Source organism: Pipistrellus hanaki, assembly GCF_964339955.1.
Source record: "Pipistrellus hanaki genome assembly, chromosome: 9".
Classification (NCBI taxonomy): domain Eukaryota; kingdom Metazoa; phylum Chordata; class Mammalia; order Chiroptera; family Vespertilionidae; genus Pipistrellus; species Pipistrellus hanaki.
In genome coordinates, this window is record NC_140511.1 from 77,134,675 (window position 1) to 77,157,476 (window position 22,802).

Genomic DNA, 22,802 nt, shown 5'->3' on the forward strand with positions numbered 1-22,802 from the left:
CTAGTAGACTTTGTACTTCCCAGTCCTCAGCTCCTCACAGAGCTTCTCTTCCTGGAGAGTGCTCGCTCCTCAGGCTTGGTCTCCCTTGGATGTCTGTGGGCCTTTCATGTCTGTGATAGAACCTCATGCTAGTGACACACCTCATCTCTCCTCTCTGCCCTGTCTTCGGTCCTGACATTTCACATGATAATGGATTTCTTAAGGCAGTGGTCAGCAAACTGCGGCTCACGAGCCATATCCGGCTCTTTGGCACCTTGAGTTTTTAGCAAAGGCCAGCTTAGGAGTAGCCTAATTAAGTTAATATAATGCACCTACCTGCATAGTTTAAGTTTAAAAAATTTGGCTCTCAAAAGAAATTTCAATCATTGTACTGTTGATATTTGGCTCTGTTGACTAATGAGTTTGCCGACCACTGCCTTAAAGAGACCCATTGATCCTTACCACAAAACACATCACATTCCCCCTAAGTTTAATTCAGCATAGCAGCCAAGTTATCTGAAATGATTAGCACCATTTTATCCTATTTTTTTGCCATATTTTATCCCCAACCATTTTTTACTCGTTCTTTACTCCTGACATTCCATTGCATTTCTGTCTTACAACTTCCTGTAATTTTATACATTTTTATTTGGAAACTAGTGACCCAGTGCCCTGATTCGTGCACATTGAAAGGAAATTAATTAGAAGGTGACCGGTGGGGCACCACTGGGCAAGACGGGCCAGACATGCCCTGTAGCCAACCTCCCACAGACCCTCCCCAGTTTGAAGGGAATCTTCGGGGTGATTGGTCCTTCAGCATGGCATACGGGATTGAGGCCAAAATTGGCTCTCTGACATCCCCAAGGGGTCCCAGATTGAGAGAGGGCAGTTCTCAGCGGACACACCCCGGAATCGGGCTTCCTCCTCTCTGGTTCCGGTGTGCATCACCCAGGATCCGCTGTTGCCAAGTCACTGCAGCTCCGCAGCTCCTGCATTGAGCCTCTGCCCCCTGGTGACCACTGCCCATCATAACTACCAGGCAGATGGTTGGACGGTCACTTAACCTTTTATATATATAGATAATGGTATAGGAGCATTGTTCCATAAATAAAATATTGAAAGGCAGCTTCTCTGAGAACATGAGCACTGTGTCTCCTGCTGTGGAAATACTTGTGAGGAGTACAAATTCATCTGTGAGCTCCTGTGTTCTACCCCGTGTTTACTGGGTTCCATGCCTCTTGTGTTGTGGGTATTTTTTCATCTGCTCCTTTTTGTAGAGCGGACTTCTCCCTGACTCTGAGGGACAGAACACTGCAGATCAAGCTTTTGAAGATCTGCATTCAGGAATATTTTTATTTATTTCTGCTAACATGGTAGTGAGCTGCATGTAGGATGCTGGTCCTGGTCACTGACAGGTCAGAACCTCTGAAGTGTCAGTGTCCCTCAGTGGCTCCCAGTCTTGTGTGCATTCTGTTTTGTTCCCATCCTTGCCTGTGACACGTGTGTCCTCCTGAAAGGAGCTCCTTCCTTAGGGCCTTGTTCCAAAGAGGCACACAGAGGTGTCTGATGTGGGAAATGAGTGACTACTCCATCTCCTATTCTGTTCTTAAATGTATTTTTATGATTTCAGAGAGGAAGAGAGAGGGAGAGAGAGAGAACTATCCATGACGAGAGAGAATCTTTGATCAGCTACTTGCTACATGCCCACTATGGGGTATTCGAGCCCACCACCCAAGTGCCCTGACCGGGAATGGAACCATGACTTCCTGGTTCCTAAGTCGATGCTCTACCACTGAGCCATGCTGGCTGGGCTCATTTCATATTCTTCACTGTGGGGAGATTTGCTTGATATGTTTCTTTGGTGACTTTCTTTCCACCTGGATCGCTCTCATTTTACAATCCTGTTGGTTGGACCCCCTGAATGGCAGCCTTACTCCTGAATGGCAGCCTTACTATTCTGTTCTTTCCCCTCACATTTCAGGACTCCTAGTCCTTGTTACACTATTCTGGTCTGTCTTCCAGGTGCTTTATAATTTTCCAGCCATTGTATTTTTTTTTTATTTTGTTTTTTTGTCCAGAGCAGCTTGTTTGACTTGGAATGTTTATTCCCCTTGAAGACAGCAGGGGAGCTTGGTCACCGAGCTTCCTGAAGACCCCGAAAGGGTCCAACGGGAGAGCTCTTCCCGGCCCCGAGGGTTGGAGCAGTCTCACAGAACACGGGTCCAGGAACAGCTTGCCGCTGTCTGTCTCTCTCAGTTTGGATGCCGTTGGCACCTCAGAAATGCTGGTGGCCTCTGGGAGAGAAAAGCAGAAAGGAAGGAGGGGAGGAAGACGAGAAGTGGGCTGGGACAGGAGGGGAGATTCTGATGTGCCCACAGGCCTGAGGAGACTGCTTTCTGAACGCGGACACTCAGCTCCTACTCTAGGAAGCGCGTGGAGAGCAGACATGGCCTTACTGGAGTGTGGACAGCCTGGAGGGTGCATCGGGGTGAGATGCAGGCCCTGCTCCTTCTTCCGGGTGTCCTCGCACCGCCTCTCAGAGCCCTCAGCTGTGTGGGGCTTTTCTGTGTGTTTGGTGGAACATGCACAACATAGCCTTCACCATGTTCACCTCCTTTGCATGTAGCATTCACTGGCATTGCTGCATGCACCGTCCTTACATCACCTCTGTCAATCCAGATTAGGCCCAAACAGGAGCTCCCCATCAAACAGTCACCTCCCCTCCCCTCGCCCCGACTGTGCAGTTTAAGGCCCCTTCCCCTGTGGCCAGATGGTTAGGGCCCGGATCTCTCAGTGGCACATCCTGGGAGTGAGGCTGGACCTGCAGCTGCCAGGCTGGCAGGCCTGGGAGGTTTAGAGAGGGGGATGACCAAGGGCAGGGTCCCATGGCACCTGCTGTGCTGGGAGCTGCTGACCCTCAGGGCACAGTCCTGTTGTCACCTCAGGCCAGCGGGCCCTGCCTCCCAGTCACTGGGGGCCACCCTGTAGGTGGCGGAGTTGAGGCCTGGCGACCATGTGGGCTCTCCCCACAGAGATCCCCGCATCTTAATCCTTTGTGAGGTGGAGGCATCCCTGCTTTTGATTCTTCCCAGCAAGTTCTCAGAGGACCCGATGCTGCAGGGTCCAGGGGAGGACTTGCGTGTTCCCTATGTTCAGTGGGGTGACAGTCTGCCGTGTCCTGTTTGGTGAGGTCAAAGAAGGGGCTGACACACAAATGAGAATGCTATACAAGAAATACCAATGTGGAAGGCATGACGGTCAGGTGGAAACCTCTTTGGTGACGAGGCCCCCGAGACTTGTCCCCTCGCTTTTTATTCACTGTGAAGACACCTTCTCCCTTTAGCAAAGCCTACAGCAAATCAAAGGTAAAGTTCAGGGAAACAATGTAAAGGTTATCAGGTCGCACCTCGCCTGGAGCCATGGCCATCACAGCAGGAGCAGAGTTGGAGCTGATAGTGAGCCCTGCTGGACATCCAGGTCCTCTGGCCGTCCACTGCCTCCTTTTGAAGTTACCTGCTGTTGGCTTTAGCCTCGGACAATGGACGACAATGGACTCTCACCTTCCTGGAGACCAGGCTCCCGGACCACGTCCGCCCTCCGCCCAGGGGCTGCTCGCTGCTGGCAAACTGTGAGGCAGTTTGGGAACCACAGCAGTGGGCGATGCCATTTGTCCTTTGGTGTCATCACTGTCTTCACTGAGTTCTCACCGCCACTCTGTAATGCGAATAGTACGTCACAGAAAGACACAGAGAGGACAGATGACTCACTCTGCCTGTGTGTGCATGTGTCTCTATGTGTGCATGTCTATGTTCATTAGTGCCTGTGTGCATGTGTGTTTACATGGCTGTGTGTGCATGTGTGTATGCATGGCTGTGTGTGCATTGCTGTGCGCACACGCGCGCGCGCGCGCGTGTGTGTGTGTGTGTGTGTGTGTGTATGCTTGGGTCTTGCTATGCGTACACCACAGGGAGGACTCTGTGTGAAAATGTGTATCTCTGTGTGGGTGGCTGAGGGTGAATTGTGTGTCTGTGTATAAAGGCCTATTTTAGGGGTGAGAGTGAGACATGGCGGCGTGAGGGGAGATGTGGAATGGACCTCACAGAGGAAGTCTCCTGTCCTGTACAGGGGGCAATGTGGAGGCAGAGCCACCCCGACATGACCAGGTACAAGGTGTGACCAGCGCACTGCCTGCGTGATTGGCATGTGGACAAGGCAGGCGGAGCACAGATCTGGGCTGGGCAGGGAGAGGGGGAGGGTGCTGGCCCGGATCCTGCCAAGCACTGTGTGCAGTACCAGCTGGGACCTCGGCCCTCCATTGAGGACTCTAGCCTGTGTCTCTCAGGCTGTGGCAAGAGCTCAAGAATTCTGCGCCCGCCACGCTCAGGTGGGAGGCTGAGCACACCCTGGGCTTCGGGAAGGAGGCAGCTGAGTGTGCGTGTTCCTGCCGGGACCCTGCCACTCACTATGGAGCGCGGGGCATCAGAGAGCAGAAAGCACGGGGACCTCATGTGCCCTTCTTCTCTGGAGGCTCTGAGGACTCATGGCCAGTCCTCGTCCTGGAAACATGGGGGCCCAGGCCCAGGCTCTCAGGGGCAGAAGGAGGGCCGACCCCCTTCCTGTGGAGGTCACTGCGTGTGGGTGCACAGGCGCAGGAAGGGAGGGCAGCTCCGCCCAGGGGCCCAGGCAGCAGCCCTGGGCACAAGCCGAGAGACGATGGCTGTGCAGATGGAAAGGACAGGCTGTGCGAGAGAGGGCCGTGGAGGGGCCACGGGGTGACTCTCAGGTGTCAGGATCAGAGGAGCAGTCCTGGGTTCATCGCCCCAAGTTCCCCACCCTGAGCCCTGGGTGACCCTGCTTTCCTTGGGGACTTGGCAGATGCTGAGTGTGGGCGACCACCCTGAGTTTCCTGGGTCCCGGCTCTGCAGTCCCCCACGTGGGGAAGGGGGAGGCAGAGGGTGCCCAGGAAGGAGGCGCAATGGCAGTTCTGCGGGGCCCTGCAGCCCCTGAAGCAGACCAGGCCTGCCATCCACTGCCCAGCGGGAAGCCGCCAGGAAGAGCAGCCCCTGGCCTCGGGCAGCCAGCAGGGCCTCCGCAGCTGGGTCTGGGCAGAGAGACAACCGCAGCCTCCTGTCCTGGCCCCTGGGGAACGGTCCCTGAGCCACAGCAGCCGCTGGACACGAGGCCAGAGCTCTCAGGCGTCCGGCTGGCTACATGGGCGCCTCGGGGATGGAGGTGTGGAGCCGGCATGGCTCATGCAGGCCGGGCAGGGAGCCTGTGCAGGGACACGGGCCGGGCCCGGAGCCCACGGTTCCTCTTGATCCCTGTCGTCAGGCGCCACGGTCACTGCCCATCGGGTCAGTGCGATGCACTGTTGTCACCTCCCACCGCCACTCATGATGCCCCCTTCTCCCACATGGCCAGAGACCGGATAAAACAAGACAGGCAGAGACATCGTGCAGGGAAAGTGATTTATTGAAGCAAGACGTTGAAACCTCTGCATTTGCCAGGGTAGGTCAGCCCATCACTGAGAGACAGGGCGTTCGTAGGTAAGGTTTACGCAGAATTCCTGCTGCACATGAAGTCAGCAGTCCTCTGAAATAGACGGAAAGAGAGACAGGCTGTCAGTCAGGCTGCCCTGGAGAGGCAGCAGGCAGAGTGTGTTCACAACCAAAACCGGAGACATTGCCAGCAGCGAAGGCCCCGGGCAACGGGCGGCCAGGGAGCGGGTGGGGCGTCCAATGGTCCCGGAGCCCCGGCCTCGGCCCCGCAGAGCTAGGGCCCAGGAGCGGCCTCTGTGTCTGAGGGATCCAGGAGGGGGACACGGCATGGAGCCCCCGGGAGGTGCTTTCTCTGAGTCCCAGGTCCCAGGACGGGACTTTTCACTCAGGAGTGGACCCGGGGGTGGGATGGGGCGGGGGTGGGGGCGTGGGCCGAGGGAGGATCTGCTGCGGAGATCTGCAGCCCCAGAGCGGACCTGCACCTGGTGGCACCCTGGCGTGTTCACACGGGGGACACATGCCTAGCTCCCGGCCTCATTGGGGGTGCAGGAACTAACCCCCCTCCCCTCAATGTCTGGTTTCCTCAGAGAGACAGCGTGGCAGTCAGCTCCCCTTGTGCCCCCCAGGACAGTGCCCTCCTCCCACCTGCCCCTGAGCTGAGCAGCAGCCTCGTGCAGAAAGGAGAAGGAAGTTACCAATACGAAGACCAACACCAATCGTTCCAATCGGCTGAGGCTGTCTATGCATGTCTTCACCTTCATTGAGGCCTGAATGGATTCTGCAGGTGGATCGAACTTACTAATCTTCTCCTGGTAGTCCTCTTTACTCCCCACCAGGAAGCTGTGTAGCTTAGAATAAAGGGCGGGACACATTGTATCCCCATTAGCTAGAGCCGGAGAGAGAGAAACACAGCTGATGTAGGAAATCACTTTGCCATGCTCTGTGGCCCCAGAGCGAGACAGGACGCAGGGCGGGAAGGGCTCCTCCAGGGAAGTGTGCCTCCCCCGTCCTCATGGCAAAGGCGCAGAGCACGCAGCGGGGACGCGTCAGTGAGACCAGGGCGGCTCCACCACCTCCTTCCTGCCATTGCCCCCTCCTGCCAGCACCGGGACCCAGGAGGAGAGGCCTGGGGACATGGCCTGGTGCCCTGGTCACAGCTCTGACGGGCAGAGCCCTGACCACAAGAGCGGGCTCCGTCCTGCTGCCTCTGCACCAGCCCCGGCCGGCGTGGCTGCCCGCGGGACCCGCACTTGCCGGCGGTGCTTTCTGTAGAAGTTCCAGACCGCGGGACCTGACACCCCAGTCCTGGGCTTGGGGGGCTGGTGCCCCGGGAATGGGAAAGGTTTCCTTCTGACCCGTCCCCCTCCCCATCTACGTCCCCGGGACGGGAGAAGGTCCTCCGGCCGCCGTGTCTGCATGGAAGGGACCCTCACCGTCCGGGCAGCAAAGGGCCAGGGTGACCAGCAGCAGAGGCAGGGCCAGCTTCATGGTGTCTGTGGCCGGAGCGCAGCGGAGTCAGCAGGAACCGAGAGGAGCTGGGTGAGCGGCCTGGGAGCCCGGGGCCTTTTGTACCCAGTGAGCCTCCCGGGTGCCGCCCTCAGGGGACCGGCAGGTGCTAGGCCTGGCTTCCAGCCCGACCTTCCACGTTGAGGGCTTATGCCATCCATCACGCCACAGCCTGGGGACGTGGTCGGAGCCAGGCCTCGCTGGCACCTGCACAGCTCCCCGGGGCACCGCCCGAGGCCGGAGGGTGGCCAGTGTGCACCCCTCGGTGGAGGGATCCCCTGGGAGGCAGTTCCCTCTTTGCAGCTGGGGTCGTCTTCTCAGTTCCTCACCCCGGGCCTGGCTCAGATAGGGGGTCCCCACGTGTCCCTGCGGGAGAGGAGGGACCCCGAGTGCAGGAACGATCCGCGTGGCGGGGCCGCCCCTTTGGGGTCCTTGGTGCCCGCTGTGCCAGGGCTGCTGCGGGCACTGCAGGGAGCCAGGTCCGTGGTGTCTGCTTCCCCAGAGAAAGCAGTGCCCAGAGGAAGACGGCCCTCCCACCGCCCCCTTCTGGGTCAGAGCCCCCACGATTTCTGACCCATCGGCACCCACGTGTGCTGGTGGACGCTCCCGTGTCGGTCCAGGGATGGCTTCTGTGAGCCGGTCCTCCGCCTGTGCCGGCCGTGGCAGCTGCTCCATGGGCCAGGGAGGCCACAGGACACGGAGAAAGGCTGTGAGGCAGGGACAGGGCCGCGGAAGTGAGGCCACGCAGCGCAGACAGAGTTCTGACCGGTGCCAAGCATGGGGTCCCCGGGCAGAAGGGGGTGTGTGGCTCAGCTGTGCGCCTCTGAGTTTCTGCTCCGTCCAGGGCTCTGGCTGAGGGCGACCTCGTTCCTCCCTGCTCGCCGCCTCCTCCTCTGGCATAAAGCCCCTTTAGGGGCCTTGGCCTGCAGGCTGGGGGCAACAGGGACTCGTCCTCATCGCCGGAGGGGATTCACTGACTTGGCAAGGTGGGTCCTGCCACCTCGGAGTGCTAGCCGGCAGCTCACAAAGCGCTGAGGATTCTGGGATGGCGTTTCGGTCTCTCTTTTAAGTGTGGGACGGGAAAGCCCAAGTGAGCAAGAGCACAAGGTCTGGGCCAGACACTGGGTGACAAGCTCAGCTCCTGACCTTCCCGCATGGGGGGTCTCCAGCAGGTGCTGCCCCGCCTGCCTCAGTGTCCCCGTCTGTAACACCAGGGGGTCCATGGACGTGTGAGGACCCGGGGTTCGTCCAGGACAAAGGCTCAGCACGGTGCCTGGCCGTCCGCGCCAGCCTTCCGGTTATGCCACTGAACGGGAAACCGTGAGTGACAGTCACACAGAATAAGCCGCTTCCTCCCCACGGCCAACACCCGGCGGCCTGACCACCCGGCCAGGAGGGCGCGGCCTCTCCTAGGGCTGCTCGCTCCTACGTGGGCTCTGGGTTGACTGGGATGGTGCTCAGTCACCACCAGCTGTCAGTTCCCAGTCACCTCCCTGTCTGTCTAATGGACACATGGAAGCCAGGCCCATTGTGACTCTGTGACCTGCACATGGGCACTGGAGTCAGGGTACAGGAGGAGGCAAGGGACGGGGATCATGTCCCCAAGGCCCTCGGGGTCTCTGCTCTCCGCCCTCAGCAGGATGCACTGGCCACGTGTGTCCCCTGGGTCCCAGAGCCCCTCCAGCGCTCAGGCTCTAACCAGTCCCAGGTGCCTGGGGTGGAGGAGACTCAGACATCCCCTCTGGGTCATGAGGTCCCCGTGGGCTTGTGCCGTCTCCGCAGCCTCTGGAGACACGTGTCCCCATGGTCTCTCCCATCACACACATCCTGTTCCGTGTCATAGGACGGAGGTGCCCACGTCACGTCAGACCCTGCAGGCACTCACTCCGCAGGTACAACTCTGGCGCCAATGAGCAAGCATCATGATGTTGGTGGGACTCTGTGACAGTGGCCTCCTGTCCTTACTTCCAATGAAATCAATAAGGACTCTTAGCCGTGGCTGACAGCTCCTTAATCACATTTTTAATATATTTTTAATGGCTTCTGAGAGGAAGGGAGAAGAAGAGAGAGATAGAAACATCCATGATGAGAGAGAATCATTGATTGGCTGCCTCTTGCACGCCCCCCCAATGGGCATTGAACAGGTAACCTGGGCATGTGCCCTTGATTGGGAATCGAACCGTGGCCTTCTGGTTCATAGGTCAATGTCAACCACTGCCCCACTATGAGAACCATAGAGGCCCTTCAGGGAGGGCACATGCGCATTTCTTTTCATTGTTGCCAGCTGGGACCAAGATGATTGATTGGCAGAGCCGGGTCTAGGATACACATTTCCACAAGTTGGCAAGAAGTGTAATCAGCTTGGCCTTCATCAAGTCCAGGTGTCAGCAGGGGCAGGACTAGATATGTAAATCCAAGCATGCTAAGGCCCACTTAAGAATGGAAATAAGTCGGTGATACTTCCTGGTGTTGGGTATAAAATAAATGCGCTGGGAGGGGTCGTGGTCCTAGTCCTCGTCCTTGCAGCCTCTCCATCAGAGAGGAAGGATGGCGTCCCACCCAGCTCCCAGCTTAAAGTCTATTTCTGCATCTTCTCTCTATATTTCTATTATTTCCCATTCCCTGGCCAACTACACTTAGAACCGGTTGTTCATCTCTCTTTCCGTGTGGGATGCGGAGAAGGGGGATCCCCGGATCCTTGGGCCCCTGCCTTGGCCCCATTATCCCTTCCGTTAATATTTACTGGGCAAACTAAGATTGTTTTAAATATATGTTTTATTGATTTTTCACAGAGAGGACGGCAGAGGGATAGAGAGCTAGAAACATCAATGAGAGAGAAACATCGACCAGCTGCCTCTTGCACACCCCCCACGGGGGATGTGCCCCAAACCAATGTACATGCTCATGACTGGAATCGAACCTGGGACCCTCCCCTCACAGACCGATGCTCTATCCACTGAGCTACACCGGTTTTGGCCTAAGATTGTTATTAGAAGATTAAATTTGACAGTAAAATAGTCAAGTTGTCAGATTAATTTAAACTGGCTAAATGAAATAAGTCAATATTCAAGAAAATTTCATTATACATAAAGCTGTTCCTAAACTGTTAACCAAAATTTCTATTGGTAGTTCATTTCATGTAAATTTGATTAACATGCCATGAGCCTAAAGCACTCATATTTTTGTGCAAAAAAATAAAATGTAAAGTTATCAAAACTGCATTATAAGAATTTTCCAAAAGCCTCCTAGTAATTAAATAAAAAAAAGGGGGGGGGGGTGATAGTGGAAAAATACCATGTGAGAAAAAATATCCTGTAAGTAATTTACATCTAGAAAAAAGTTTTACTTTGAAAATTAATTTTCATTTATAATGCTGGTAACAAGGCACCTATGAAAAATCTTATGGTGTCAAAATAAGTCAAGGGAAAATCATTTGGACAAAAATCAGAAGGATCCCAAGTCTCATTTATAGAAAAGATTTCTTTATGAACCTTTAGCTGAGAATATGTTTATATTTCCAGAAAATTCCTAGACCATATGAATTCCTGCAACAACGGGTCCCAGAGAGGGCCTGATAGGACTGTTCCAGCCACAGAATAGGCAGTGGTCCACAAGAAACAGAGGAGAAATAGTCCAGAAATAAAGATGGTGAAGATGCCTTGCCATGCTAGTAGTCTGCACCTGTGCACTGCTGCAGGTTGCCCAGGACCAAGGTAAAGGAAGGTAGGTGTGCACATGCTTCTATCAAGGTTTTGAGAGACCATGTGTGCACACCCTTCTGCCTGGAAGTCAAAATGTTTGATGTTTTCTGTTCTACCAGGACCCTGGCTTAGGGGCTTGCTTTATTTCTAACACAGGGAATGGTATTAGCTGCCACATTAAAAGAAATGTTATCCCTCAGGCATTAACCATTTTTACAGCTGGATCCAGTCCTGGAAAGGCTGGATCTACTGCAGCAGAAAGTTAAAGGACCTTCACACCCATTATAGTTCAGTAGAAATGCAGGCTCTAATTTATGCCTGGGATACACAAGATGGCGGGAAGTGTAATCAGCTTGGCCTTTATATCAGCCCAGGTGTCGGCAGAGTTGGTCCTAGATATATAAATCCAGGCATGCTAGGACCTACTTAAGAATGCAAATAAATCGGTGATAACTTCCTGGTGTTGGGGTATAAAATACATGGGCTGGGAGGGTTTGACTTCCTCGTCGTTACAGCCTCTCCATCAGGGAGGAAAGATGGCATCTCACCCAGCTCCCAGCTTAAAATCTATCTCTGCATCTTCTCTCTTTATTTCTATTATTTCTTAATCCCTGGCAGCCTCCACTTAGATCCGTTCAGTTCATCTCTTTCCATGAGGGATGCAGAGAAGGGAGATCCCCACTGCATGAGGCCCACTGCAATAACTGTGAGTGGTACATCGCAGGCCATTTTTGATCCATAGAATTGAGTGACATGGCTCATTCTCTTCACACCCACACAACAATGGGACAAGCATGTTTGGAGTTAGGCCCCTAAGGATGAAAGCCAGGACTAAAATGGCTGCCAGGAACCAATTCCAGGATGCAATGATAACGAGAGTTCCATCAAAAGGTTGATGGGGCTTGGGCGGCTCAACAAGGGTGAGCCACACAGAGTTTACCTGTTAGAAAGGCCTAAACAGCACTTCCCCAAACCTGAATAGGATAGTCTGCTGCCAGACAGCTCAGGGCATTTGATTGCCTCCTGTTGGCCAAATACATGAACAGCTGTAGGTTATTCCCCAAACTGACAATGCTTCTCTTACTGTATCCTTGGAAGTGTATTATCTCCACCTTGCCTTAGGACAATTGTGTTAAATAAATACCACGGGGACCTTAGACAAGAGTGAGTCTTTAGCTCCTTCAGCTGATGAACCTCTGACACCCAATGATTTTAAAAATCAACTTTGGTCCCCGGACTCTTTAATCATCTATACGCAGCCCTTTCTCCAGAATGCTGAACCCTTTGTGAGGCTGGGAAAAGAAGCCCAGCATTATGACGCCCGAACGAGGGACACCAATAAAGGGCCTCTGTTTGATCAATAAATAACACCCCCATCGATATAGAACATGAAACCAGACCTCCTTCAGTGCATTAAGAGATGCATTGATCAACAGCATTTCACTTTGATAAGAAGCATCAAAAACTGGAAGGTCTCAGATGGGGCCCAGATCAGCAACTTGCCTCTCCTTTCACACTCCACAAGCCACGCCACTGCTTCTCCCCTGCCCTGTGCACTGAGCCCGAGATCCAGACCCCAGGCTCCAGGGACACGCAGGAGTTCTGCATAAGGTCCCCTCTTATATCCCCCCACAGAGTGCCTGCCACAGCGCCTGCAGCCAGCGATTATATGACTTCCTGCTCCAAGCTCTGAGCTGCAGAGGGATCCTAGGACATGGGGTGAAGGGGGTGGGTTGGACTGGGCCTCAGAGATGGTCTCCTTCCTCTGCTCCTCTGACGCTCGCCAGAACTCAGTCGTCCTGTGGGGCTCAGTGTCCTGTCTTTCCCGAGGGTCAGCAATGAAAGAGAGGCGCCCGGCCGGCCTGGCTCAAGGTTTGAGCATCCACCTATGCCCCGGGAGGTCACGGTTCCTGAGTATCAGGCTCAATCCCCACCCCCCACTCCCCTTCCGCCTTTGCACAAAAAGCTTCTCCCTCTAGGGTAGGGGTGTCGAACTCAATCAGAGAAGGGTCCAAAATCTAAAATCCACCCTAAATCGCGGGCCGAATGGTTTACTGAACAGTCATAAACTGACAATGTCATAAACTGACAGCGGAGTGCAGTGATGACAGCGCGGTGTGGGCCACATTGCAAGGCCTGGCGGGCTGGATTTGGCCCGTGGGCCTTGTGTTTGACACATGTGCTCTAGGGAGTTTCTCCAGCCCCTGCTGGGGCCGCACTCATGCTGCGGTTACATCTCACCAGGTGCCGCTCCAGCTCTGTCCACCTGGAGACTCTTCTCACCAGATGTGGCCACTTTCCCCCACTTCCTCCCTCGCCACACTGTGGATCTGACTTCCTTTTCTTCAATAATACCCTGTGGTTGGTCAGACCACTTTGTGGTTTTGTATTTAGTATTTGGGGGGATTTCAGAGGAGGATGGGCTGACATGAACCCCAGGTTCCGTGTGCTGTGGACTCAGCCTCAGGTGACGTGGATTCCATTGGGGTTGCGGCTTTGACCTTGCGGCAGCCGATGGAGTGCATTTATGGAGGTTTTAAGGAAATATAACTCCCTCTCGCTCCCCTTTGGACATTGTTTCTGTCCGACAGTCTCGGTCTCCGACGCTGGATGACAGTGACAGAGAGGCCGTGGTGATGGGTGACAGTGACGGAGAGGAGAGGCCGTGGTGATTGGTGACAATGACAGAGGAGAGGCCGTGATGATGGTGACAGGGACAGAGAGGAGAGGCTGTGGTGATGGTGACAATTACAGAGGAGAGGCCGTGGTGATGGGTGACAGGGACAGAGAGGAGAGGCCGTGGTGATGGGTGACAGTGACAGAGAAGAGGCCGTGATGATGGTGACAGGGACAGAGAGGAGAGGCTGTGGTGATGGTGACAATTACAGAGGAGAGGCCCTGGTGATGGGTGACAGTGACACAGAGGAGAAGCCATGGGGGCAGGGAGGTCGTTGCAGTGTTGATGAAGGGGACAGCGAGCCCGTTCCCGGGTCCAGTGTGGAACCTGTCTCTGCAGCCACCACTCTGGGGCCCTGATGCCTTCCCGGGGCAGCAGGGAAGGGCAGAGGAGCGCTCAGCAACATCAGGATTTGGGGCAGGTCCCCCTTTTCTATGGGGACTCATGTGAACTATCAGCTGGAGAGAGACCTTGAACGTGTGTGAGTGTCAGCACCCGGAGGCCATTATGCCTTCACAAGAAATAACAGGAATTCATCAGCGTCTGTATGAGACTCAGCACCGATGTTGCACCTCGGTGTGGAGCTGTCCCTGCAGCCCCTGACATTCCTCTCAAAGAGGCACTTCAGAGCCACCTCCCACCCCCACGCTCCTCCTCCTCTCCCTCCCGAGCTTCCCTACCACCAGGGTGGCCACCTGCTGCCCTCCAGGCCCCGTGCCCTCCATGCTCGAGCCTCCCAGCACCTCCCCCAGGCTCAGGGGCATCTGTGTCTCAAGCTTCTGTGGACCCTGGCGGCCTCAATTTCTTGCTGGTTTCTCTTTGAATATGACTTAGGAAGAGCAACTGGTTGGAAGTTGGGGGTGGCCTCTCCAGGGGAGAAGGCCTCTGCAAGGGTGAAAATCTGGCCTGGCGGGGTTTGCTCAGTGGATGGTGTAGATTTTCAGTGTCTCTAAAAATCAATGGGAAAATGTCTCCAGGTGAGGATATTTTTTTAAAAAGAAGACAAGAGGAGTCCAAATCCAAGTGAAACTCATTTGGAGTCTCTTTGGCCAGTGTTTCCCAACCTTCTCTCATGATGAGAATCACCTGGTGGAGTTGTTAAAACACAGATTCCTGAATTCCAACTAAGAAGTGCTAAACTAGAATTTTTGAGAACATATAGGTAAAATTGCATATCTAACTTAGTGCTCTGTATATAAAATCTGTCTTAGAGCACTAGTTAAGTATACAATTTTACCTATATGTTCCCAAAAATTCTAGTTTAGCACTTCTTAGTTGGGATTCAGGAATCTGTGTTTTAACAACTCCACCAGGTGATTCTCATCATGAGAGAAGGTTGGGAAACACTGTCTTTGGCCATTGCCTGCAGACAGGAAGCTTAAGACGCCACCTGATGGCGGGCGGTAGACTGCACGAGTCCAGGGAGAGCCCGGGTTCTGCATGGAATGGCGTCCCCTGGTTGGGAGGGCTCAAAATTGTGCTCAGTCTAAGGCACATGTGTCAAACACAAGGCCCGCGGGCCAAATCCAGCCCGCCAGGCCTTGCAATGTGGCCCGCAACGCGCTGTCAACACTGCACTCCGCTGTCAGTTTATGACATTGTCAGATTATGACTGTTCAGTAAACCATTCGGCCCGTGATTTAGGCTGGATTTTAGATTTTGGCCCCTTCTCTGATTGAGTTCGACACCCCTAGTCTAAGGAAACCTCAGGCTGTTCTCTCTGAGTGCCAGTCCCCCTGGGGACCTGCCTGCCCCTCCTTACCCCAGGATTCATGTAAAAGTTCCGACATCTGGGAAATGAGAGCCACCAATGAAGTCAGGGACACTAACGAGGTTGTAAATAGTTGAATCAATAATCCAGGAACAAATGCAAACTTATGTGACATCCCCACCCGGCGAAGAAGCCCCTCCAACTGCCATTTCTGCCGAGGACCCTACAATGTGTGTGAGACCCACTCGCCCTCTAAGAATGAGCAGAGGATCAACATGAAATGGAAGTCCGCTGATGAGGGTGTTGGGCAGCCGCCAAGGCAGTATGGAATTGAGGGCTCCAGATTCTAGGAAAAGGGCACCTTTCCCCTGGGGGCACCTGCCAGGCCCCAGGAACATGAGTTGCAGGATGCTGAGAGGACAAATGGAGGGAGGTGAGAACCGCCGCTCCGAAGGGGAAGGCAGCCGTGGTGATTCCCAGGAGCGGATCGACAGGGTCACACACGTGTTGAGTGGGAAGGACAGGGAGTCTGTTTGCTCTGACGACTGGTCAGTCATCTCGTCCTGGCGGCCCTTGAAGCGCCGTGGACCCTGCACCCTTTAGCGTGTGCTTGTGGCCGTGTCTTAGAACAGACCTGACTCCTCAGCAGCAGGTGCAGCCACGCTTCCCACTGCACATACCCTCACTGACCAGCTGCCCGGGCCCTGGCCATGTGGCTCCCTCTGTTGGAGCCCCGTCCTCTCCATCTCCTGATGCCCAAGGGAACTTCACAGCTGAATGCCAGGCCACTTGGACAGACAATCACCTGGTATCTGAGCCGTTTGCAAACCTTTTGCAGGTGAGGGCTGGGTTCTCGTGCCAGCATTCTCTGCTAGACTTTCTGGAAGGACGTTTGCATCATGGAAGCCCAGAGGGAGCCGATTACCATGCTCCTGTCCAAGCAGTTTACCCAGCATGCACTGCTGCTCAGCAGATGAAGTAGCCCACAGCCCAGACAGAGCCAGGAGACAGCTGTGCCTTAGGCGACCTGAGCGAGACAGGGAGTGGCAGGTGGGCAAGGGGATGGGCTACAGTTAGGGTGGCCTAGGCACTTGTGGATGGGTCCAGTGGAAGCAAGAGAGCCTAGATTGGGGGTGGGGAACCTCTTCCTGTGCCAAGGGCCATTTGGACATTTACAACATCGCTTGTGGACACACAGAATTATCAACTTTCAAATGAGCCTGCTAACTAGGAGGAAACATTTCATCAACTCGCCCCTAATGCCTTGGCTGGACGACCAAGTGATTTCTGGGCCTTCTACAGCCTGCAGGCCGGACCTTCCCCACCCCTGAGGAACCTGTGTCCTTCACCTTCACTCTGACCAGGTGGAGGTCATTACCAACTGTATTCCCTGAATCTGGCTTGTCATTTGCACATTAATGGGGAGGGGCAGGTGGGGGAATGTCTTATAACAGTGACTTTTAAACAGCAAAAGGATTTAAATTTTGATCTTTTTTTTCCTCTATAGTTCCTTCTTTTTTGCCAGGTGTAAGAAATCTGTGCCAAACATAGAGACACTGCGATTTTGTCCTGTTTTCCTCTAGGAGTTTTTCATTTTTAGATTTTACATTTAGTCAATCCTATGATTTAAGGTCAGAAGTTAAATCTGATGTACTGGTGGAGCTGGACAATTTTTATTATGTCCAGTTGTTTCATAACAATTTGTTGAAATGCATCCTTCCCACATGGGGTTGCTCATCCACCTTTGTGAAAAGCCATGTGACCACTAGACAGAGTTCTGTTTCAGGATGCTACAGATCCTTAGATCTGTTTGTTCATCTTTACATCAATACCATGCTGTCCTGACTACTGTACCTCTGTGATACATTTTGAAGTCATGTCGTATTATCCCTCCAAATTTGTTCTCATTTTTCAAAATTGTTTTGGCAATTGTAGGTCCTTTGCAGTTAAATATGAACTTTGCAACCAGATTTTTCATCAACTTGCCAAAATAATACAAGCCTATCTGGACTTTGGTTGAGAGTGCATTGCATTAAACCCATAAATCAACTTGGAGGAAAATGACATCTTAAGGATATTGCTTCCTATCCATGAACACTGTGTGTATTCCATGTATGTTTTCATGAATTCCTCTCAACAATATTTGATATTTTACTCTACAGGTCTCCTGCACTGAAAGTGGGGTTCTCTCAGCCCAGCCTGCCCCCTCTCACAGTCTGGGAGCCCTCATGTACTGGTGTCCCTCATTCAGGTGTCATATGCCGGAGTTCTTTGCCCAGCCTTACAAAGGGTTCAGTATTCTGGAGAAAGGGGCTGATGCATAGATTCAAGGAGGAGTCCAAAGACAAAAGATCATTTGGAAAGGCATTGGAGGTCAGAGGAGCTTCAGCTGAAGGAGCTAGAAGACTACTTCCTTATCTAGGACCTCATACTATTTATTAGCACAATTTGTCCTAAGGCAAGGTAGAGATATACACTTTAAAGGGTAAGGTTTCATAGAGTATACAGAAGCATTTGCAGTTTGAGGAATAGCCTACAGCTGTTCAGGTGTTTGACCAACTGGAGGCAATAAAATGCCCTGAGCTGCCGGGTGGCAGATAATCCTTTTCAGGTTTGGGGGAGATACCGTTTAGTCATTCCAACAAGATAACTACATATGTGGCTCACCCTTGAACTGCCCAAGCTCCACAAACTTTTTGGCAAACCTTTTGTAATTATTACATGCTGGAATTGGTTCCTGGCACCCGCAGGGGTGGGAGACAAATCAGCCATCAGGGCAAGGTGATGCCCCCATCACATCTCTGCTGCTGCCACTGCCAAAAGTGCAAGCATTGGCTGGCCCTTGTTAGGTGAGCCTCAGGCAGCCCTGGGCGGATGGGCAGACAACATCCAAAAATTGCCTGCACCTGGGGCTGGTCCTGGATGTACAGTGGGCTGAGGGGACTGGGTGCCATCATCTTTGAGGGCATGGCAGTCAATTAGCATATTCTCTCCTTATTGGCTGTGGGCACTGCCATCTTTTGAGGGTGTGGCAGTCATAGCATACTCCCTCTTTATTAGACATTACTGTGTCTAATCCTATTAGATAGGATTCCTGAGATTTTTAATAATATTAGACATTACTGTGAATTGCACTTTCTATTCAAGAATATGGAAATATAATTAATTTTTGTATATTTATGTTATATCCTGCAACCATGCTAAACTCCCTTAACCCTTTGGTAGACACTCTGAGAATTTCTACAAGTCATCTCTAAAAATAGTTTTACACTTGAGCTTAGTCAAAGTAGTGCTTTCATCTCCATCATTTTTGGCATTTGGTCATTCCTTTCTCTTTTTCCTTTTCAGTGTAGACAGGTGTGTGAATTGTTTTTGAGCTTCTCTAAGAAGCTGCTTTTGGTTTAAATGTTTTCTATAACTTTTTCCCAGTGACATTGATTTCTGCTCCACCTTTGTTATTTTCCTTCTTCTGCTTATACTTTTACTAGAGGCCAGGTCATGAATTCACACATGGCTGGGGTTCTGCTGGGAGAAAGGGATGTGAGAGGTTAGCCGGCCAGCCCCGCCCCCAATCGGGATATGGGTGGGCTGGGAAAGGCCTCTCAGACACCGACTCTGATGGCATCTTGACCTTGGAGTTTCCAGTCTCAATAAATGTTTGCTTAGTCCTCCTGGTCTATGTAGCTCCTGAAGCAGCCTGAGCGGACTAGGACAGTATGTCCAGTCTGTGTCCACTCAGAACTCTGTGCTCGTCAGGTTTAGACATGAAAACATACAGAGTTTTCATCTGAGGTACCATTTACTTTAACTCAGCAACTTTCAAAACGCAGGGCCGTCAGCAGCTCCACCACAATGTCCATGCCAACTGCAAAGAGACAGGCCCCTCTTCACACGGCCAGGCCCAGCAGGAGCAAAGGCAACTTCACACAGGCCTCAGAGGCCAAGACTGCAGGCCCACGAGTTCTCACTGAAGAACTGCATGAGTGTGCGCATGTGTGTGAATGTTTGTGTGTGTGTGTGTGCATATGTGTGTGTGTGCATATGTGTGTGTGTTGGGTAAGCTGTAAGATGTGGGTTGGTGAAAGGGTCCTTTGCCTGGGACAAGTGTTGTCAGGGGTCCGGGGAAGTGGGAGGGCTTTCAGCCAGGATGCAGTCCTGCTCTGCAGAGACCACTCTCTCACTGCTCTGTTCCGCCGCCCCTCGGTCAGGGACAGGGATCACCCAGAGGGGAGCCCGGGCCTGGGAGAGGATGCAGTGTGGAGGTGAGGACATGAAGGTCCTGGACCTGAGCTCAGCCCAGAGGGTCCCTGAAAGTGGTGGGGGGCACTTTCCCAGGGTTAGGGTCCTGTTGGACTTCGGATGGTCAGGGGCAGGGCGCCCTGCAGATCCCGAGTCTCAGCCACGACTCTGTACTGAGCGCCCGGGGCCCAGCATGCGCGCAGCGCAGTGTGGAGTCTCCTGAGGCCCGTTCAGGTCAGTAAGCAAAGAGAGCGCTGGTTGCAGGCACTTTATTGAAATGAATGCACAGGAGGTTTCAACAATGTCTTGCGGTTTCAGGATCAAAAGACCCAGAGGAGAGCTAAGCTGTGGTCTCAGTAGGGGAAAGTTGCTGTCTGGCCATTCTCTGTGGTCCGAGGAAGGTCTGCGGGCTAGTAGGCGGCACACTGCTGGCTGTCGTATATGGTTTCCTGAAAAACAGACAGAGTCACTCCCTCCCATTCTCCACAAGCAATCCTAAGCACAGACGTGCCCTCTCCTTGTCCTCCCGCCACGAAGAGAGCAGGGCAGGGGTTCAGCCAGGATCTCCCCTTGCCCTGGGCTCAGGAGGCACAGCCTGAGGCCAAGGCCTCACTGCCCAGACCTGTCCGTCCCCCCCACAAACCGCCGGGGCCCCGGGAGCCGGTCCCTGCGTGGTTCCTTCACAGTGAATGAGGCCTCCCGTGCCCAGGCCGTGCTGCCCCTGCTCCGTGTCTCACCCCGTGTGCATGTGGAGTTGTGGGCCTGAAGCCTGATGCCGACCGGCCACGTGCTTGTAGCCACGGAGCTGAGGACACTTGCACTCAAGGGGCTTGTTTGACCCCCGTTTATAAAGAGAAGGCTGTCACCCCCATGGAGGGTGATGAGGCTTTCAGGTGGAACCATGGTGAAGGCCTGTCCCACAGGCAGGACCCTTCCCTTCTCCATGTACAGCCCTGCCTTGTCACAGTCCCCTCCTCCAGCACCCTCTCCTCTCGCCAAAGGGCAGCACAAGGCCCTGTGCTTCCCCCTTTCCCTTCCCCCTACCCTGCAGCCACACTCTGCCTGTGCCTCAGAGACCAGCCACCGCACACAGCCCAGCAGTGCCTTTCCCCACATTCCTCACCTCCCCAGCTAGTCAGCAGCCAGCATCAGAAAGCACCTCGTCACGCACAGTGTGTGACTCTGCTTAGGCCAGCGCTCCCCTGGCTGCTCCTGGCTGTTCCCATGGCTATTTGGGGGGAATGAACGCCAGGAAAGAGCTGAGCCCTATCTGCTCTAAATAGAAAGACGGTCTCATCGTTTACACTGATTATGGTTTTCAATGATCCCACCTCCACGGTTTCCACTCGCGGGCCCTCCTGCTGCCCAGGATGTCCGGCCACACACACTTGCAGACCAGGTGCTCAAAGGGCCTGGGCACCACGCTCCTGAGAGTGGGCTCTTCGTGACATGTAACTCTCTGCTCTCTTGAGAAAAGTCTTTTTTTCAAAAATGTGTTTTTATTGGTTTCAGAGAGGGAGGGAGAGAGAGACTGGAATATCAATGATGAGAGAGAATCATTGATTGGCTGCCTCTTGCATGCCCCCTCCTGGGGATTGAGCCCGCAACCCAAACAAGTGTCCTTAACCAGAATCAAACCCAGGACCCTTCAGTCCCCAGGTCAAAGCTCAATGCCCTGAACCAAACCACCTAGGCAGTGGTTGGCAAACTCATTCATCAGCAGAGCAAAATATCAACAGGGCAATGATTGAAATTTCTTTGGAGAGCCAAAGTTTTTAAACTCAAACTTTTTCTAATGCCACTTCTTCCAAACAGACTCGCCCAGGTCGTAGTATGTTGTGGAAGAGCCACACTCAAGGGGCCAAAGACCCGCATGTGTCTCGCGAGCCGCAGTTTGCCAACCACTGGCCTAGGGCTTGAGAAAATACTTTAAAATGCTTTCCTACGTGTGTTTCTCACTCTTAAACGCGAGAGTCCTCTCCAGAATTATAGGTTTGGAGGCTGAAGGGTAGGCAAGCCTTTGCCCACACGCTCTCCTCCCTCGTGGACTTTCTCACATACAGTCTCCTCCACATGAGCAGGCACAGCAGCCCCTCCCCTTGCATGGCTCTCTGGATGTCAGACTGTTCACACTCCCAACAACAGCATTCGCTGAGATGACATGAAGCGTGACCAACACTTGCTATCAAGACGCCAGTACCACCCTAGCTGGATGGGCTCGGTGGATAGAGCAGTGGCCTGCGGACTGAAGGGACCTGGGATTGATTCCAGTCAAGGGCACATGACCGGTTGTGGGCTCGATTTTCAGTAGTTTTCGTGCAGCAAGCAGCCGACCCATGATTCTCTCTCAACACTGAAGTTTCTCTCACTCTCTTCCTCTCCCTTCCTCTCCAAAATCAATAAAAATACATATTAAAAAAAAGTGACTAAGAAAAAAGTAGTTAGTAGAGAACTGAGAGCCCACTGGTCCCCGGCCAGAGCAGCCAGAGCGAGAAGAAGAAGCCAGCATTACCACCAGCACGCCAAAGTTGGTCAGGGTTTCGCCGTTCTGGTCGAGAAAGCACTGCTTAAACTCCCTGAGGGCCATCTCAGTATTCCCACCAGGAATGTACTCCTCAAGGTCTTGGATGAATTCATTCTTGGACTCTTGGGGATCAAGGAGCTTTTTAAACACATAATCTACATCTTCGCAGCCAGAACCTGGGAAGAAAGCACACAAAAGCCGGCTCAGATCCGGAGGCACCACCTCCTTTCTGGGCTTAGCCAGGACGATGGCCATCTTCTTACCTCCCAGCAGAGACAGACATTCAGAGAGCTTATGGGCAATGGTCTGAGTCCTCCATTCTGGGAGAGCAAACTCTGGGTCTAGGGTGTTCTCAGTCCCCAGGATATCTGCCTCCTAGTCCCGCCTCCTGCACCCAACACCCCCAGCTCCCTGGCTCCACAGCCCAGAGAGCCAAACACGATGGAGCAAAGAAGAAGGCAGGGAAATGAGGTGCTCTGGGCTGGGGCTGGTGGAGCATGAGTTCTGCCCCAGGGGCCCTGACACCTACCTCCCCACAAAACCTGGTGCCGTCACACTCACCGGCATAGCAGAAAAGGGGGAGGGCGGTCAGCATGAGCACGATCACCAGCTTCATGGCTCAGGCAGCAGCTGTTGGCTGGTCACAAGGACGTGGCAGGGAAGAAGGACTCACTTTGGAGGTGAGAGCCCTGACCCTCCTTTTATTTACCTGGCTGCCACTTAGTCCCTCCCACAGATGATGGAATGAGTCACGGGATGGACCTGGCATCAGTCCAAGAAGGACAGTGAGAATCACCTAGAACCCTGCCACCTTATGGTCTCTTTGTAGAAACCAAGGAGTCAGAGCCTTAAAAACCCTCATAGATTTCATAACAGCAATCATGGTAATGAAATTACATAAAATTAATGCTGAAATGCTTGCTAAATATTAGTGAGTTACAATATTGTACCTCTGTGTTGTCATTCT

At 53.3% G+C, this 22,802-nt stretch overlaps 1 protein-coding gene across 2 annotated transcripts in view; it reads right to left on the minus strand.

Moving 5' to 3' along the window:
• The window catches only part of LOC311628612 (mammaglobin-A-like), a 31,330-nt gene extending 8,819 nt beyond the window's left edge, over positions 1-22,511 (minus strand). Inside the window, exons 1-3 of one of the 2 annotated variants that reach the window (XM_084895983.1) lie at positions 22,397-22,511; positions 21,824-22,011; positions 19,565-19,760 (exon numbers count right to left, since the gene is read on the minus strand). In XM_084895983.1, the coding sequence (XP_084752109.1) occupies positions 19,722-19,760; positions 21,824-22,011; positions 22,397-22,451 (282 nt within the window). In that variant the 5' untranslated portion in view covers positions 22,452-22,511 and the 3' untranslated portion in view covers positions 19,565-19,721. Of the gene's footprint in view, positions 1-19,564; positions 19,761-21,823; positions 22,012-22,396 lie in introns of those variants that run through there. The other variant, XM_084895982.1, reaches the window with a different exon arrangement.
• Between the last annotated feature and the right edge of the window lie 291 nt (positions 22,512-22,802).